Source organism: Delphinus delphis, chromosome X (assembly GCF_949987515.2).
Source record: "Delphinus delphis chromosome X, mDelDel1.2, whole genome shotgun sequence".
In the NCBI taxonomy this organism is placed as follows: Eukaryota; Metazoa; Chordata; class Mammalia; order Artiodactyla; family Delphinidae; genus Delphinus; species Delphinus delphis.
In genome coordinates, this window is record NC_082704.1 from 35,610,998 (window position 1) to 35,630,880 (window position 19,883).

Sequence of the window (19,883 nt, forward strand, 5' to 3'; positions counted from 1 at the left end):
CCAAGAGATCACTGAAGAAATCAAAGAGGAAATCAGAAAATACCTAGAGACAAAGGACAATGAAAACATGATGATCCAAAACCTATGGGATGCAGCAAAAGCAGTTCTAAGAGGGAAGTTTATAGCTATACAAGCCTACCTCAAGAAACAAGAAAAATCTCAAGTAAACAATCTAACCTTACACCTGAAAGAGCTAGAGAAAGAAGAATAAACAAAACCCAAAGTTAGCAGAAGGAAAGAAATCATAAAGATCAGAGCAGAAATAAATGAAATAGAAACAAAGAAAACAGTAGCAAAGATCAATAAAACTAAAAGCTGGTTCTTTGAGAAGATAAACAAAATTGATAAACCATTAGCCAGACTCATCAAGAAAAAGAGGGAGAGGACTCAAATCAATAAAATTAGAAAGGAAAAAGGAGAAGTTACAACAGACACCGCAGAAATGCAAAGCGTCCTGAGAGACTACTACCAGCAACTGTATGCCAATAAAATGGACAACCTGGAAGAAATGGACAAATTCTTAGAAATGTATAACCTTCCAAGACTGAACCAGGAACAAATAGAATCCATGAGCAGACCAATCACAAGTAATGAAATTGAAGCTGTGATTAAAAATCTTCCAACAAACCAAAGTCCAGGACCAGATGGCTTCACAGGTGAATTCTATCAAACATTTAGAGAAGAGCTAACACCCATCCTTCTCAAACTCTTTCAAAAAATTGCAGAGGAAGGAACACTCCCAAACTCATTCTATGAGGCTACCATCACCCTGATACCAAAATCAGACAAAGATACTACGCAAAAAAAATTACAGACCAATATCATTGATGAATATAAATGCAAAAATCCTCAATAAAATACAAGCAAACAGAATCCAACAACACATTAAAAGGATCATACACCATGATCAAGTGGGATTTATCCCAGGGATGCAAGGATTCTTCAATATATGCAAATCAATCCATGTGATACACCATATTAACAAATTGAAGAATAAAAACCGTATGATCATCTCAATAGATGCAGAAAAAGCTTTTGACAAAATTCAACACCCAGGCTTCCCTGGTGGCGCAGTGGTTGGGAGTCCGCTTGCTGATGCAGGGGACATGGGTTCATGCCCCGGTCCGGGAAGATCCCACATGCCGTGGAGTGGCTAGGCTTGTGAGCCATGGCCACTGAGCCTGCGCATCCGGAGCCTGTGCTCCGCAGCGGGAGAGGCCACAGCAGTGAGAGGCCCGCGTACAGAAAAAGAAAAAAATTCAACACCCACTTATGATAAAAACTCTCCGGAAAGTGTGCATAGAGGGAACCTACCTCAGCATAATAAAGGCCATATATGACAAACCCAGAGCAAACATCATTCTCAATGGTGAAAAACTGAAAGCATTTCCTTTAAGTTCAGCAACAAGACAAGGATGTCCACTCTCACCACTATTATTCAACATAGTTTTGGAAGTCCTAGCAACTGCAATCAGAGAAGAAAAAGGAATACAAATTGGAAAAGAAGAAGTAAAACTGTCACTGTTTGCAGATGACATGATACTATACATAGAGAATCCTAAAGATGCCACCAGAAAACTACTAGAGCTAATCAATGAATTTGGTAAAGTTTCAGGATACAAAATTAATGCACACAAATCTCTTGCATTCCTATAAACTAAGGATGAAAATTCTGAAGGAGAAATTGAGGAAACACTCCCATTTACCATTGCAACAAAAAGAATAAAATACCTAGGAATAAACCTACCTAGGGAGACAAAAGACCTGTATTCAGAGAATTATAAGACACTGATGAAAGAAATTAAAGATGATACCAACAGATGGAGAGATATACCATGTTCTTGGATTGGAAGAATCAAGATTGTGAAAATGACTATACTACCCAAAGCAATCTACAGATTCAATGCAATCCCTATCAAATTATCAATGGCATTTTTTACGGAACTAGAACAAAACTTAAAATTTGTATGGAGACACAAAAGACCCCGAATAGCCAAAGCAGTCTTGAGGGAAAAAAACAGAGCTGGAGGAATCAGACTCCCTGACTTCAGTCTATACTACAAAGCTACAGTAATCAAGACAATATGGTACTGGCACAAAAACAGAAACATAGATCAGTGGAACAAGATAGAAAGCCCAGAGATAAACCCACGCACCTATGGTCAACTAATCTATGACAAAGGAGGCAAGGATATACAATGGAGAAAAGACAGTCTCTTCAATAAGTGGTGCTGGGAAAACTGGACAGCTACATATAAAAGACTGAAATTGGAACACTCCCTAACACCACACACAAAAATAAACTCAAAATGGATTTGAGACCTAAATGTAAGACCAGACACTATAAAACTCTTAGAGGAAAACATAGGAAGAACACTCTTTGACATAAATCACAGCAAGATCTTTTTTGATCCAACTCCTAGAGTAATGGAAATAAAAACAAAAATAAACAAATGGGACCTAATGAAACTTCAAAGCTTTTGCACTGCGAAGGAAACCATAAACAAGACGAAAAGACAATCCTCAGAATGGGAGAAAATATTTGCAAACGAATCAATGGACAAAGGATTAATCTCCAAAATTATAACAGCTCATGCAGCAAAATTATAAACAGCTCATGCAGCTCAATATTAAAAAAGCAAGCAACCCAATCCAAAAATGGGCAGAAGACCTAAATAGACATTTCTCCAAAGAAGAGATACAGATGGCCAAGAAGCACACGAAAAGCTGCTCAACATCACTAATTATTAGAGAAATGCAAATCAAAACTACAATGAGGTACCACCTCACACCAGTTAGAATGGTTATCATCAGAAAATCTACCATTAACAAATGCTGAAGAAGGTGTGGAGAAAAGGGAAACCTCTTGCACTGTTTGTGGGAATGTAAATTGATACAACCACTATGGAGAACAGTATGGAGGTTCCTTTAAAAACTAAAAATAGAATTACCATATGATCCAGCAATCCCACTACTGGGCATATACCCAGAGGAAACCATAATTCAGAAAGACACATGTACCCCAATGTTCATTGCAGCACTGTTTGCATTAGCCAGGTCATGGAAGCAACCTAAATGCCCATCGACAGACAAATGGATCAAGAAGATGTGGTACATATATACAATGGAATATTACTCAGCCATAAAAAGAAACGATATTGGGTCATTTGTTGAGACGTGGATGGATTTAGAGACTGTCATACAGAGTGAAGTAAGTCAGAAAGAGAAAAACAAATATCGTATATTAATGCATACATGTGGAATCTAGATAAATGGTACAGATGAACCGGTTTGCAGGGCAGAAATTGAGACAGAAATGCAGAGAAGAAACGTATGGACACCAAGGGGGTAAGCGGCAGGGGGGTGGGGGGTGTATGATGAATTGGGAGGTTGGGATTGACATGTATACACTGATGTGTATAAACTTGATGACTAATAAGAATCTGCTGCATAAAAAAAAAATAAAATTCCAAAATTTAAAAAAGTGTCTCATTCTTAAAGAAATACTTGAGCTTTTTTTTTTTTTAACTACTTGAGGTCAGTAGTACCTTTATTGTAGGTTTAATGATACATTGGTGTAATTATAAAATCAAGAAACAGGTGAAAAGAGAAGGAGGCTCCAAATGTTGCCATGGAAACAGACATTTTTACAATCCATGTGCTGTCCACACCTACTCTACTATATTTGGTGTCTTGTTTATTGGTTTTGCATAATGTCAGCACATATATATGTATAGATATATGAAGTTATATTTTCAGGACAAAAATACAATGTCTTTCATTTCAGATTTCTACCTTTGTGAAAAAGAAAAATACTTCAACGATTCATCAAGACCTAACTGACAATGCTAAAAGTAGCACCAAGTGGTTTTGCAACTAGTTTTGCTTTTTGTTTTTCCTTTGTTTCTTTTCTAGACTTCTAATAAGTGGAAACTTTTCTTTAAATTTATTTTTTCCTCCTTTATATTTCCTCAGTATTCAATTAATCAATGAGCTGCTAAAGACACCCAAGTTAACCAATCTGCCATCTTTCTTTACAAATTATCATGGATATACTATTTCTTAGCGAAATATGAGAAATTCAACATTAATATTTTCAGCTTCTCTTGTCAGAAAAATAAAATTCAACATCATATTTTGGGATTTTCTTGTCACAAACAAGAATCTCAACCACCAAAACAGTTTGTCAACCAATTCAAATCTATTCCCCTTCATTTGACTGTCTTTTAGAATATACCAAAGTAATAAATACATTTCTTCCATGTTACAAGAATAAAATAGATTTCTACATTTGTATACGTGGCTTTGATGTGTTTTCCCAGCAAGATTACCATCTATGTTTTCAATGTATGCATATTGTATAAATCTACTATAATCGGTTGAAATTTTTGGTTTTGAACATATTATAATAGAAATCATTCCGCAAACAGAAAACATGTAAAGCAGTATTAAACTTTGAGCAAACGAGTATTATGTATGTACTCCAGTAAATGGCTATTCTCTTTGGCCAAACAGGGAGAAGGGATTCAGGCAATTCAGCAAGCATTCAGCTAATATCATGAATTACCTATAAAACTGTTTTCCAGGTTGCCTGGAAGACCCAGTAGTTAGCTGTAGAAGACATCGGGGGTCATAGCGCCCTTGCCACCTCCATTCTGCTTGAGCGGGCGAGTGGGTGTCTGTTCTGACTGGCTGGGGCCTGTGCCCCACCTCGATCTGTGACCTCCTCGGAGTAGCCGCAGACAGGACTGGCTAACTTGATGAAATGTTGTGCAACAGGGACAGTAGGTTTAAAAACGCTGTAGGAAACTTCGATTCCAGGTGTTGCAGTCATACCTTCTTTGCTTCCTGATTGAGGGAAAATCTGTCTAAAGTATTTCCATTACCAGCGAGGTTGGGGAGCTGGAACTTTCCGAAGCTCTGTCCGTCCCAATTCAATGCAGCGCCTGCTGCGAGCGAGGAGTCTCTGAGCCCCTGCCAGCTGCACTGGGCCGATGGCTGCCAACGGAGGAGAAAGGGAGAAGAGCCCTCTGCTGGCCTCAGCTGGTCTGGCTCCTACCCTAAGGGCTTCCATTTTCTTGTGTGAACTTCCATTTTCTCTGAGAGAGCCTGGCCCTCTCTTAGCCACACAAAGCCCCTGCAGCCCCTTTTATTTATTCTTTGCAGGTTTCCCAGGTCTCCAGGGCCCCGCTGGTCTCCCTGGTGCCCCAGGTCTCTCCTTGCCCTCAGTCATAGCAGGACAACCTGGCGACCCCGGGCGACCAGGCCTAGATGGAGAACAAGGTAAAGTCAGGAAGCCCAAAGAGGGCTGGCCATCACCTTTTGTCTGGAGTTTGGGGAGGGCCTGTCTACAGTCCAGCCCCATCCCCACTGCTGGACGTGCACGGGCCTGTGAGGCCCCACGTCCCTCCTCCCGCAGGGGCACAGGGGGTTGGAATGGGCTGCATTTTGCTAAAAGGGTTTGGGAAGGTCTGGGCACTGGGGCCCCACAGAAGGCAAGAGAACATTATCTGCCCTGGGAATAGCCTTTGGCTTCCTATCAGTCCCAAGGCTTTCAGCAATGGCCGCTTCCTCTTCCCTCTGCCCTCATCCCTCTTCCGATCTTATCCCTAGGCCGACCAGGCCCCCCGGGGCCCCCAGGACCCCCTGGGCCATCTTCGGATCAAGGCGACCCGGGAGCCCCTGGCTTCCCTGGAATTCCTGGCCCTCAAGGGCCCAAGGGAGACCAAGGAATTCCAGGTTTCTCTGGCCTCCCTGGAGAGCTAGGACTGAAAGGTATGACTGCGCGGCTGCCTACTGGGTCCTTTCCCACTCCACTGTCAGATATGGCCCCTTCCTGCAGCCCTGTGAAGAGAGACCAGCTGATGATGCTTTTCCTGCCCTCACCTCTGCTTAGTCTCAACCCCACCACCACCAGCACCACCGTGCCAGGCCCTGACTTGCTTTCCTTTGGACTTTGCCAGGCATGAGAGGTGAGCCTGGCTTCATGGGGACTCCAGGCAAAGTTGGGCCACCTGGAGACCCAGGACTTCCGGGGATGAAGGGGAAGGCAGGGCCAAGAGGTGAGTTGAGAGCATGTGCCAGGCTGATCCTGAGCTCAGGGGAGGGGTTGGGGCGTATCATTCCTTCAGGAGTCACTGCTAAGCACGCCAAGAAAGCCTGAATGGCTGAAGCAGCTGGATCAAGCTCCTCCAGGGAGGGAGTTTCTCCACCTCGGAGATACCTCTGCCTCCATCAGCTCCCAGGACTGAAGGCCATTGCCGCTTTGCCACCACGGATCTTGCCACTGACCTCCCCTCTCTGCATTGTTTCTGCATTTGCGGTCACTGCGTTTGCACTCAGATCACCACTCACCCATTTGCTGAATCTAGAAATGAAGAACCATCCTTTCTGTCCTTTATCACCACTCCCCTCACACACACATCCAATCCATTAGCAAGCCCTGAGGGCTGTGTCTCCTATAAACGTGCCTTGCATCTGCCCCCCTCTCATCACCTCCACCTCTACCACTGAGGTCCAAGGCACCAACATTTCTCACGTGGACCACTGCGGTGACTGCTAACTGGTCTCCCTGCTTCCATTATTCACCTCCCCCAACAATCATTTCTCTATACAGTGGTCAGAGAGGTCTTATAAAAACAGAAATCATTCATGGGCGTCCCATGGCATAAGAATTAACTATGGCCATGAAGCCCTCTGTGATGCCTCCCTCTCCATCCTCATTACCAGCCCTTCCCCTTTGCTGTTCACCGTGCTTTTGTCACACTAGCCTCTTTCAGTTATCCAGTTATCCTGGCTGGCCGCAGGGCCTTTGCACATGCTAGTCCTACTTCTGGAACACTCTCCCCCACCCCCCAGCTTGTTCTAATGCTTTAATGGTCTCAGCTTAAGTGTCACTGCTTGTAAGAGGCCACTTATAACTCTCTCTAAAGCAGGTTCCCCACCCCATAGCCCTCTCCGCTCCCTCCCACTGTCCGTGCACTGTCCATTTCCTTTATAGCACTTCTTACAATTTGCAGTAAGATTAATGGTTTTTGTCAGGTTATGCATTTTTCATCTTTATCACCAGACCATCGTCTCATAAAGGTCTTACTCACTGCTCTATCCCCTGATCTACCAGGCTCTGGCACATAGTAGGCCCTCAAATACTTTTTCAATGAATTCATAAGCAAATTGGCTTGTTTGGCTTCTATTAGTAGGCCAGCTGGCTGGGTCTGGGGTCTCGGCTGTGATGCCAGCTGAACCTCCGGGAGCCCACCCTGGCCACTTCCTCTGCCTCCGCTTGACATTTCTGTTTCTCCCACGTGCCCACAGGCTTATCCGGCCCCCGAGGCGCTCCTGGACAAACACCAATTGCAGAAGCCATCGAGGCTCCTCCTGGACCCATGGGTCTAACAGGCATCGATGGCATCCCTGGCCTCATGGGGGACCCTGGGGCCCAAGGCCCTGGAGGCCTACAAGGTGAGGAGGGCGCCAGAGAAAGGGGACTTCGCGGGGAGCTGAGATGGCTTTGGCTGGGAGGCTGAAGCAACTGGCTGGGAACCCCGGCTCCAAGGGGGCACCTTCATGGAGCGTTTCCTCGGCTCCTTCACAAAGCTTCCAAGCTTCTCACCAGGAAGGAGGGGACCAGCAGGGCCAGCAGTTGTACTTGGCTTCAGAGAATGAAGCACACGGAACGAAGTGCTCTGTGTGGGCAGAGCACAGCAGCTAATCCAGACAGCTCGTCCCTCGCTAACGCACTGCTGCGGGAAGGAGGGAGCGTGGTGGGGGGACAGAGACCAACGGAGAAAGCCCAGGGCTGGGGGACGGAAAACCCGGCTTCCAATCCCAGTTTTGCCCCGGCTGGAGTAAGCTAGCAGTCTCTCTGGACCTCGGTGTCCTCATTTCTGACATGGGACCCCAGCAGTTGCCCTGCATCCTCCCTAGCATTGCTGGGAAGATGAGAGGAAGGGAGGGGGACATGGGTGTGAAGGAGCTCAGAAGGGCTAAGTTCAGAGTGAGGTCCCAGGGCTGAGCTGCCTGGACGTGAACTAAGGACTAGCCCAGGAGGCTCAGTCCTGAGCTCAGCGTGCACTCCAGGGTGATGGCCAGTTCGCCCTCTCCTGGTGAGTCCTGGGCATGACACACGAGTCCCCTTTCTCCGAGGAAGGCTCCTCCAGACACTGCACATTGAGTACCCCGCTGTGGGCCTTCTCTCCTGGCAGGCTTCAAAGGTTTACCTGGCATCCCCGGCAAAGACGGCCCCAATGGACTCCCTGGCCCACCTGGGGCTCTTGGTGATCCTGGTCTCCCTGGACTGCAAGGCCCTCCAGGATTTGAAGGTCTGGCAATGTCGGCACTAGGGGGCAGAGGGCTTCTGTAAGGGTTTGAGGCTTGAGGGTGAGTCAAAATCTCGAATCGTGGAATTAGGAAACTGGGCAGTAAAGCTTGATACTACTAGCAGGCTGGAAAACTGGGCTCGAATCTGTTCACTCCATTCTGAGCCTGTGAAGGATTAGAGCCCTACATTCCAGAAGGCAAAGGACTGTTCCACAGAGTTCTCTGGGTTCTCTTCCAGCTCTTAAGAGCTATAACTCTATACTATAGCGTGGCCCCCTGCCCTGCACACCTCGTCTTCTACCCAGGGATTCTGACGTGGATGGAAGGGGGGTGGTTCAAGGGAGAAGAGAATCTGAGATAAGACATGGCTGCTCTGCTACTTACCTTCCATTTTACATCAGAGACGGCAAATCAGTTGTCCTGAGTAGAGAACAGTCCTGAAGCTTGCTGGGAAAGTGCCGCGATTGTTAGCCACGTCTGTCGGGCAGGAGAGGAGGGAGTGATTTTTGCCTCGCTAACCCCGGCTCTGCTTTTTCACTGCCTCTGATTCAGCGGGTCCTTGGTTATCTCTGCTCTCTCCATCTCAGGAGCTCCAGGGAAGCCGGGGCCCTTCGGGAGGGCTGGAATGCCTGGGCAGAGCGTGAGAGTGGGCTACACCTTGGTGAAGCACAGCCAGTCAGAACAGGTGCCCCTGTGCCCTGTCGGGATGAGCCAGCTGTGGGTCGGTTATAGCCTGCTGTTCGTGGAGGGGCAGGAGAAAGCCCACAACCAGGACCTGGGTAGGTACCGGCTCGCACATCCAGCCCTGGCCCTCTGTCCCCACAAGGACCAGGAGCCACACTCCTCGCTCCTCCCAACCCTTGGTGGGCCCATGTTGGGTAGTGGGTTACAAGCACCAGCTCTGGAGTCAGGCAGATCTGGGTTCAAACCCCAGCTCTGCCGCTCACTCTGGACACGTTATTCAGCCTAAGCTTCCGCCTCCTTCTCAGTGGAACAAGCCTAATGCTAGTACTTGTCCCATAGGGTAGGCTAAGGATTACGGGAATCACCCATGTAAAATGCTTAGAACAACGTTTGACACGTATTAAGCGTCCATTAAATGTTAGCGATCAGTAGTAGTAATAATAACATGACCTGCCGGCAACAATGATTACCCAAGAATTAATTGAATTGTCTTCAGGTGTGTGTTTCAGCGAACCACAGTCTCACTCTATTAAATGCTGATTTGACAAAGCAGACTAATTAGGGAGTCATCATTCAGTTTCTAAAAAGATTCCTTTCATTATCAAACTTCCCTGGTGCATAGAAAATAGACTTCAGTGTGTGTACAGTGGTCCGGGATAGGAAGGAAAGGCGTCCCTGCTCTGCTACAAGCAGTTGGATATGAACCCAAACCACCATCTAGTCCAGCTGTAGTGGCTCCAGGGACGATCGCAGCCCTGCCCCTCAGCCAGAACTTACCTGCCCCTGCCCACCTTCTCTCCTTGCAGGGTTTGCTGGCTCCTGCCTGCCCCGCTTCAGCACCATGCCCTTCATCTACTGCAACATCAACGAAGTGTGCCACTATGCCCGGCGCAACGATAAATCCTACTGGCTCTCCACCACCGCGCCCATCCCCATGATGCCCGTCGGCCAGACGCAGATTCCCCCGTACATCAGCCGCTGCTCTGTGTGTGAGGCGCCCTCACAAGCCATTGCTGTGCACAGCCAGGACATCACCATCCCGCAGTGCCCCGTGGGCTGGCGCAGCCTCTGGATTGGGTACTCCTTCCTCATGGTAAGGTCCCGCACCGCCCTCTCCACCAGGAGGAAGGCCGAGGGCGGGGAGCGCTGGGAGGGAAATTCTGAAATCGAGTGCTGAGGGAGCCATGGTCTAACGGCCTGTGGACTATTCCGTGCTCTCTCCCTTCTCTGGAGCACACCGCCAAGGGCTTGGGGCAGACGGAGGGCTCTGAGAAGAACTGCATGCTGAGCCCTGTTGGCGGTTTCCTTAATTCAGCCTTTCTCAGATTTGTCAGTGGAAATGTTCGGGGGGCACCTAACACACCTTGGACTCGGCGGGACGGCAGCAGTTTGGGAAATACTGGCTGGGATGCAGCCGCAGCCCAGGAGCCGTGGGTTAGGAGGGCCCTAGAGAGCTTGGAGGGGGCGCTCCTGGCTCTGAGGCTGAGACAAGGGAGGACGAGCGCCCCCGGTCCTAAAACATAGCTATTGGTCCGCTGGCCAGACGGGGGGGGCTGAGCCGAGAGACCAGAGCTGAGAGACGGAGCAGCGGAGTCCATCACCTCCCAAGGTGACCAGTTCACAGCCACCGCCCATCTGTTTCAGCACACGGCCGCCGGCGCTGAGGGCGGGGGCCAGTCCCTGGTCTCCCCTGGCTCCTGCCTAGAGGATTTCCGAGCCACTCCTTTCATCGAGTGCAGTGGTGCCCGCGGCACCTGCCACTACTTTGCCAACAAGTACAGTTTCTGGCTGACGACGGTGGAAGAGAGGGAGCAGTTTGGGGAGGAGCCGGTATCTGAGACGCTGAAAGCCGGGCAGCTCCACACCCGGGTCAGCCGCTGCCAGGTGTGTATGAAAAGCGTGTAGGGTGGCACCTGCCACTCTGCCCCTTGCCCTCCCCTGCCCCGCACAACGGTCACCTCACAAACCTGAACGGTCTGAAGAAGGAAGGCCAAGCCCTTTTGCCCATCTGTCAAGGTGTACATTGGAGTCTCGTTTGGGCTGGACTACTGGACACTGGTCACCTCCACCCTCAGGCCCCATGGGTGAGCCCACCCTGCTGAGATCTGCTGTCCCATTTCGGTGCTACAGTTTGTGTGACTCTTCTTGGCTACCTCAGAAAGACCTGCTGGGCCACCACTTTCTTAGAATGCTAGCTTTCCTCACTCTCTTGATCAGAAAGCTCTTCGTGAGAGCTAAAGGAGTCAGTGATTTCATTATGTCCAGAGGTCACCGCACATCATTTGGCTTAAACTAGAACCCAGTGTCTCCACGTGAAAAAAATTTCTCTGGCTCAACATTATGGATGGCTCAAGCCTGCACAGGGCAAGCTCTCACCTCTTCCCAGAGACCCACTGTGTCTAGGCAGGCAGCAGAGCTGGAATGAGATGCCAGCCAGTGTCCCGGGGTGAGCTCTGACCCCTTCGAGAGTGAGCACGACTGGGCCCCAGACTACTTAGGGACACTGGAAGACCAGCAGCCGAGAGGTGCCCAGGAACTTCACATGGTCGTAGACAAGTCACTTCCTCCTTGCCGGCTCCCTCCCCAGCCACAGGCAGCAGACTTGGCCTGGTTCAGAGTAGAGCAGAGGATGCACCAGATGTGGTCAGACCCATAAAGGGAAATGAGAACCGCAGCCCTTCCTCCCGGACCGGGGGGAGAGGGGAGGATGGGTAAGGAGGTGTGAATTTTGCTTTTGACTCCAGGAACAAAAAGGAAAATCCCTTGTCCCAATTTCTCAGAAGCCCCTGTTTATTCCAAATGCCATTCAGATGTGTGCAGTGTGGCAACTCGACACTGCAGTGTTGGTTCCTTTGCATTTTGAGGCTGTGAGAGACTTCCCATTAAAATGTCCATCCAGTTGTTCTTTCACAGGTAGCCTGTTAAACCATTCTGATATGTTTTTAAAGCCTCATAAAAATCTAGCACAGTCCTCTCTTTAGCAGTTAGCAGACCCAAAGCAAGCCTGAGTAGACTGTAAAGTATATTCTGTTTAGGGGGATTTGTTTTAAGCATTTCCTTTAATTATCAGTTTCCCAGAACACTTAGCTATGTTGACATGAGGCAATTCCTTCCAGGTGATTCTGTTTCCTTAAATATTATGTAAACTGTGCCAACACAGACAAAGCATAATCAGTATAATCTGAACTATTGTTAACTTCACCTCCTCAGTAATAAGCATGGTGTCAGCTTTGTACATTGCAAATAAAAGGAATCCAATATGAACATTTGACTCCTTTGACGTTCTTTCTTTGATGAAAACTTTTCTAAAGTCCATCTCACTGAAATTCATAAGCCCCCCTCAGAGCCAAGGGGGTTCCTGTCACTGCAAGTCGAGCTTTATAACAAAACACTGAGACACGGAAAAATACAATTAAAGTCAAGGGTCGATAATGTCTTCCAACAGGCAACAAATCCACACCATGCTTCAAGATAAGCCTACAACTGTCTTTAGCCCCATCACACGCTAGAGTTCAAGAAAGGAATTTCCATGTTTCTGGGGCCTCAGGATCATTTATAGATAAATCAAAAGTAGAGAAATTTTAGGGCCTCCCTGGTGGCGCAGTGGTTGAGAGTCCGCCTGCCGATGCAGGGGACACGGGTTCGTGCCCCGGTCCGGGAATATCCCACGTGCCGCGGAGCGGCTGGGCCTGTGAGCCATGGCTGCTGAGCCTGTGCGTCCGGAGCCTGTGCTCCGCAACGGGAGAGGCCATAACAGTGAGAGGTCCGCATACCGCCAAAAAAAAAAAAAAATATGTAGAGAAATTTTAGTCATTAAAATCAAATCTAAGATATATGTGCATATATTTGTATATGCATAAAATATATCCTCTGGAAGGATAAAGAAGAAATTAATAACATTGGGAGTGTTCAGGAAAGAGAACTGACCTGTGGGAGGGAGAGACATTTCACTGAATACCATTTTGCACCTTTCGAATTCTGAACCGCTGGAATATATTATCTACTGGAAAAGAACAAAATGGAATCTAAGGAAACAAGTGTTCAAATATTCCTAAATATACCACACAAAAAAACCCACCTTGGTTTGGTGCTAGCTTTCAAACCGCAGTTGCTGGCCTTCCTGGGGGCTTGGTTGAGCATGGAGGTGAAATGCATAGGTTAAGAAGACAAGGAGAGGAAAAGGGGAAGATAGCACTGGGACACGAGGTGCATCCACACAAGAGAGTGGTTAGCAAAGCCAATTTGACGAATATGAGCTTTCAAATTTAGTATGTTGCTTGCTAGTCCTGAAATGGTTTGGAATTGTATTTGATGCACAGATTAATGTCACCACATGAATAATTCTTTCCAGTTATGACTGTCAAGCGAAATGGAGTCAAATTCAAACACAATTTTTAATTTCCCAAACAAAAATCAACAATTTAAGTCAGTGATTAGCAAACTACAGCCTGTGGGCTAAATCCAGCCCTCTGCCTGTTTTTGTAAATAAAGTTTTATTGGATTACGGCCAGGCTCATGTGCATGCACATTGTCTATGGCTGTCTTGGGGTTTCACCAGCAGAGATGAGGAGCTGTGACAGACACTATGTGGTCTTCAGAGCCTAAAACATTTCCTATCTGACCCTTGACAGAAAAAGTCTGCAGACCCCTGATTTAAATGATAATGATTTAAGGACAGGGTGACCATCTGACAAAAGTATCAGTAAAGATGGGGACAGTGACGCATCAAATAGTTAAGGTTCTCGCAAATGGGAAGGAGATCAATAAGTATACATTTGATGTAATGTCTTTGACACGCTTTTTGAGATCAATTATAATTATTTAAACACATGTTCAAATAATTTAACAAGAACTTTTTTTCCCTGATACGATTATCACTTTATTATTAGAGCAAGAGAACAGGTTGCTTCTTAGTATTTAGCCCAGAGAGGTCTAACCTGAAAGGGTGAAGAAGCACAGGGTAACCATCTCTCATCTGCTGGTGCTGGAAGCAAGGTGGGAGTTGCTGTCTATCTTCCAGACATCCACCTCCTCATTTCAGTAGCTGAAGATTCGCTGTGGCCATGTAAGAAGCTGGGAAGTGCAAGAGACGACTCCTAATCTTTCTGCTCCTAGATTCCATGATTGTTTTAGTTCTTTCTGGGGAAGGGGTATATTGTTCACTTGTGTGTTTTTTTCTGAGAAAAGGTGATTGGCTCAGTCATGATTGCTATCAAGTTTGTATGCTGTTGGCATATCAGGCACTTGCTGACTAGAAAAGTTTTTTGTGATGAATTCATGTTCTTCTGGTGCCAGATGGAAGACAGATCTCCAAGGTGAGTTCCCACTATTCTATATGCTCAGAATCTCGAAATCTTCCTCCAGGTCAAACTCCTCTAGTTGTTCAGTAGAGTCGATGAATTCTATCACAATACAGAAAAGAGGAAGAAAAAAGCTTGACACTTTGTCTCAAGCGGTCAATAAGTTACTCAGTAGTTAAGACCATGCATTTTTTTTTTCTTTTGCGTTATGCGGGCCTCTCACTGTTGTGGCCTCTCTCGTTGCGGAGCACAGGCCCCGACGCGCAGGCTCAGCGGCCATGGCTCATGGGCCCAGCCGCTCCACGGCATGTGGGATCTTCCCAGACCGGGACACGAACCCGTGTCCCCTGCATCGGCAGGCGGACTCTCAACCACTGCGCCACCAGGGAAGCCCCAAGACCATGCATTTTTAATTGCTTTGCTACAGAAAAGTTTGTGTAGAGGAGACTTATAGGTGGGACCACTGCTGAGTATTAGCAATTCTCTATAAAGAATCAAAATAGGTTTAAGGGCCAAGATGTGGGGGTAGAAAGACCCTGAGCTCATCTGCTCTCATGAGCACACCAAAATAACAACTATCTGCAGAATAACCATTGATGAAAAAGACTGGAACCTACCAGAAATGATCTTCTACAACTAAAGTCATAAAGAAGGATCCACAACATGACGGGTAGGAGGGGCAGACTCGCGATATAATCAAATCCCATACCCCCAGGGTGGGCGACCCACAACCTGGAGAATAATTATATCACAGAAGTTCTCCCACAGGAGTGAGAGTTCTGAGCCCCACATCAGGCTCCCCAGCCTGGGGGTCTGGCACTGGGGGGAGGAGCCCCCAGAGCAGTTGGCTTTGAAGGCCAGTGGGGCTTTACTGCAGGAACCCCACAGGACTGGGGGAAATACAGACTACACTCTTAAAGGGCACACACAAAAATCTCATGTGCACTGGGACCCAGGACAAAAGCAGTGATTTGATAGGAGCCTAGGCCAGACCTATCTGCTGGGCCTGGAGACTCTCCTGGAGAGGTGGGGGTGGGGTGGGGTGGCTGAAGCTCACCCAGGGGACATACACCCTGGTGGCAGACATACTGGGGAACATTCAACTACATGAACACTCCTGGTGGCTGACATGTTGGATCATTAGTGCCAAGACCTGGCCCCACCCGACAGCCTATAGGCTCCAGTGCTGGGACACCTCAGGCCAAACAACCAATTGGGCAGAGACACAGCCCCACCCATCAGCAGACAGGCTGCCTAAAGAAGTCCTGACCCACGGCGTCCAGACAAGCCCCTAGACATGGCCCTGCCCATCTGAGGGCCAAGACCCAGCTCCACGCACCAGTGGGCAGGCCCTGGCCCCTCCCACAAGGAATCCTGAACAAGACTCTAAAGCAGGCTCACCCACCAGGGGGCAGACACCAGAAGCAAGAAAACTACAATCCCACAACACAGGCCAGAGACCCTATCCTGGGACCAGCTGGCCCCTGACCCTGCCAACTAGCAGGCCACTGCAACCTCAGGGACACCCAAGACCCCATACCCAACTGTATCAGAAACCAGCCCCCCCTTACCAGTGATCTGAAATGAGCTCTGGGATCCCTGGGCCCAGGAGCCACACTCCAGGAAGCAGCTCTGCCTGCCAGTAATCCAGCACTGACCCCTGCCAGTAGTTGGGCAACAGCCCCAGAGGCTTCAGGACCCTGACTCCGGCCACCAGCGAGCCAGCACTAGCTCCAGGGCCCCCTTGGATTCCACAACCAGCCACCTCGTGACCAGGCCCCACTAAATAGCAACCAGCAGCATCTGCACAAGGCAGGGCCTGGCAACCAACCAGACTAGAAGCCAACTAAGCCTAGCAGACCACCCACATAGTCAGCCCGCCTCAACAGAAGGAACCAAACAGCCCTCTTAGGGGGAACACCTAGAGCATATAGCTTGGGTGACAAGAGAGGAGTGCACTGCTGGAACACACAGGATGCCTCCTACAGAGGGCCACTTCTCCAAGGTTGAGAAATGTAACTAACCTACCACAGACATAAAAATACAGACAGCAACTTAGACAAAATGAGGCGGCAGAGGAATAGGTTCCAGACAAAGGAACAAGATAAAACCCCAGAAAAAGAACGAAGTGAAGTGGAGATAGGCAATCTACCCAAGAAAGAGTTCAGAGTAATGGTCGTAAAGATGATCAAAGAACTCGGGAGGAGAATGGATGCACAGAATGAGAAGCTAGTTTTTAACAAAGAGAAAATACAAAGAACAACCAAACAGAGATGGAGAGTACAATAACCGAAATGAAAAATACACTAGAAGGAATCAATAGTAGACCAAATGATACAGAAGAATGCACCAGTGTGCAGGAAGACAGAGTAATGGAAACCACTGCAGCTGAACAGAAAAAAGAGAAAAAGAATGAAAAGAAATGAGGACAGTTTAAGAGATCTCTGGGACAACACCAAGTGCACTAATATTTGCATTATAGGGGTCCCAGAAGAAGAGAGAGACAAAGGGCCTGAGAAAATATTTGAAGAGATAATAGCTAAAAACTTCCCTAACCTGGGAAAGGAAACAGGCACCCAAGTCCAAGAAGCACAGAGTCCCATATAGGATGAACGCAAAGAGAAACACACCAAGACACACCGTAATCAAACTTACAAAAATTAAAGATAAAGAGAGAATACTAAAAGCATCAAGAGAAAAGCAACAAATAATATACAAGGGAACTCCCATAAGACTATCAGCTGATTTTTCAGCAGAAACTCTGCAGGCCAGAAGGGAGTGACACAGTATATTTAAAGTGATGAAAAGGAAAAACCTACAACCAAGAATACTCTACCCAGCAAGGCTCTCCTTAAGAGAAACCAAAAGCTTTACAGACAAGCAAAAGCTCAACGAATTCAGCACCACCAAACCAGCTTTACAATAAATATTAAAGGAACTTCTCTGGGTGAAAAAGAAAAGGCCACAACCAGAAACAAGAAAATTATAAAATGAAAAAGCTCACTAGTAAAGACAAATAAAGGTAGTATATAATACACAGACAAAACTAGTAGGGAGGTTAAAAGACAAAACTTGTAAAGTCAGCTGTATCCACAATAAGCAGTTAAAGGATACAGAAAACAATCAGATGTAAAATATGATATCAAAAACTGTAATCGTGAGCGGAGGAGAGTACAAATACAGGGTATTTAAAATGCACTTGAAATTAAGAGATCAGCAACTTAAACAATCACATTTATATAGAGACTGTTAAACAAAAACCTCATAGTAACTGCAAACCAAAAACCTATAATAGATATACACACAAAAAAGAAAAAGGAATCCAAACATAACACTAAAGGTAGTTATCAAATCACAAGAGAAGAGAACAAAAGAAGAAAAGGGAATAAAAGACCTATAAAAACAAATCCAAAACAAGTAACAAAATGGCAATAAGAACATACATATCTATAATTACCTTAAACGTAAATGGATTAAATGCTCCAACCAAAAGACATAGACTGGCTGAATGGATACAAAAACAAGACCTGTATATATGCTGCCTACAAGAGACTCACTTCAGATCTAGAGACACATACAGACTGAAGGTAAGGGGGTAGAAAAAGGTATTCCACGCAAATGGAAATCAAAAGAAAGCCAAAGTAGCAATACTCATATCAGACAAAATAGACTTTAAAATAAAGACTGTTACAGGAGACAAAGAAGGACACCACATAATGATCAAGGGACCAATCCAAGAAGAGGATATAACAATTGTAAATATATATGCACCCAACATAGGAGCACCTCAATATACAAGGTAAATATTAACAGATATAAAAGGAGAAATTGACAGTAGCACAATAATAGTAGGGGACTTTAACACCCCACTCACATCAATGGATGGATCATCCAGACAGAATATCAATAAGTAAACACAGGTCTTAAATAACACATTAGACTAAATGAACTTGATACTTGTAGAGCATTCCATCCGAAAGCGGCAGAATACACATTATTTTCAAGTGCACGTGGAACATTCTCCAGGATAGATTACATGCCAGGCCATAAAACAAGCCTTGGTAAATTTAAGAAAACTGAAGTCATATCAAGCATCTTTTCTAACCACAACACTATGAGATTAGGAATCAACTACAAAAAAAAAAACTGCAAAAAACACAAACATGTGGAGGCTAAACAATATGCTACTAAACAACCAATGGATCACTGAAGAAATCAAAGATGAAATTAAAATATACCTAGAGACAAATGAAAATGAAAACATGATGATCCAAAACCTATGGGATGCAGCAAAAGCAGTTCTAAGAAGGAAGTTTATAGCGATAGAAGCTTACCTCAGGAAACAAGAAAAATCTCAAACAACATAACCTGACACCTAAAACAGGTTAGAGAAAGAAGAACAAACAAAACCCCAAGTTAGTAGAAGGAAAGAAATCATTAAGGTCAGAGCAGAAATAAAATAGAGACTAAAGAAACAATAGAAGTAAATGAAACGACGAGCTGGTTCTTTGAAAAACAAAATTGATAAACCTTTAGCCAAACTCATCAAGAAAAAAAGGGAGAGGGCCCAAATCAATAAAATCAGAAGTGAAAAAAGAGAAGCTAAAACCAACACCACAGAAATACGAAGGATCATAAGAAACTACTATGAGCAACTATACGGCAATAAAATGAACAGCCTAGAAGAAATGGAAAAATTCTTAGAAAGGTACTATCTCCCAAGACTGAACCAGGAAGAAATAGAAACTATGAACAGACCAATTACCAGTACTGAAATTGAATCAGTAATTTAAAAACTCCCCACAAACAAAAGACCAGGACCAGATGGCATCACAGATGAATTCTACCAAACATTTAGACAAGAGTTAACAGCTATCCTTCTCAAACTATTCCAAAAAAGTGCAGAGGAAGGAACACTTCCAAACTCATTCCATGAGGCCACTATCACCCAGATACCAAAACAGAACAAAGATATCTCAAAAAATAAGAAAATTACAGGCCAATATCACTGATGAACATAGATGCAAAAATCCTCAACAAAATACTAAAAACTGACTCCAACAAAAAACTCACTCCAACAATATATTATAAGGATCACACACCATGATCAAGTGGGATTTATCCCAGGGATGCAAGGATTTTTCAATATCTTCAAATCAATGTGATACACCACATTAACAAATTGAAGAATAAAAACCATACGATCATCTCAATAGATACAGAAAAAGCTTTTGATTAAAGTCAACATCAATTTATGATAAAAACTCTCCAGAAAGTGGGCATAGAAGAAACATACCTTAACATAATAAAGCCCATATATGACAAACTCACAGCTAAACATCTTACTCAACAGTAAGAAGCTGAATGCATTCCCTCTAATATCAGGAACAAGACAAGGATGTCCACTCTCACCACTTTTACTCAACATAGTTTTGGCAATCCAAGCCACAGCAATCAGAGAAGAAAAAGAAATAAAAGGAATCCAAATTGGAAAGAAAGAAGTAAAACGGTCACTGCTTGCAGATGACACGATACTATACACAGAAAATCCTAAAGATGCCACCAGAAAACTACCAAAGC

The 19,883-nt window shown here is 45.8% G+C and overlaps 2 protein-coding genes across 6 annotated transcripts in view; one reads left to right on the forward strand and one right to left on the reverse strand.

The window, feature by feature from the left end:
* COL4A6 (collagen type IV alpha 6 chain) overlaps positions 1 to 12,256 on the forward strand; it is a 159,511-nt gene extending 147,255 nt beyond the window's left edge. The window contains exons 38-45 of the mRNA XM_069540335.1: positions 5,167 to 5,283; positions 5,614 to 5,775; positions 5,964 to 6,062; positions 7,315 to 7,461; positions 8,205 to 8,321; positions 8,907 to 9,098; positions 9,810 to 10,096; positions 10,648 to 12,256. Of these exons, the coding sequence (XP_069396436.1) occupies positions 5,167 to 5,283; positions 5,614 to 5,775; positions 5,964 to 6,062; positions 7,315 to 7,461; positions 8,205 to 8,321; positions 8,907 to 9,098; positions 9,810 to 10,096; positions 10,648 to 10,908 (1,382 nt within the window). The 3' untranslated portion in view covers positions 10,909 to 12,256. The remainder of the gene's footprint in view (positions 1 to 5,166; positions 5,284 to 5,613; positions 5,776 to 5,963; positions 6,063 to 7,314; positions 7,462 to 8,204; positions 8,322 to 8,906; positions 9,099 to 9,809; positions 10,097 to 10,647) is intronic.
* Positions 12,257 to 13,408: 1,152 nt separating this feature from the next.
* ATG4A (autophagy related 4A cysteine peptidase) overlaps positions 13,409 to 19,883 on the reverse strand; it is a 63,831-nt gene continuing 57,356 nt past the window's right edge. For all 5 annotated transcript variants that reach the window (XM_060002658.1, XM_060002657.1, XM_069540373.1 and 2 more), the window contains one exon: positions 13,409 to 14,405. In XM_060002658.1, coding sequence (XP_059858641.1) covers positions 14,335 to 14,405 — 71 coding nt within the window. In that variant the 3' untranslated portion in view covers positions 13,409 to 14,334. The remainder of the gene's footprint in view (positions 14,406 to 19,883) is intronic.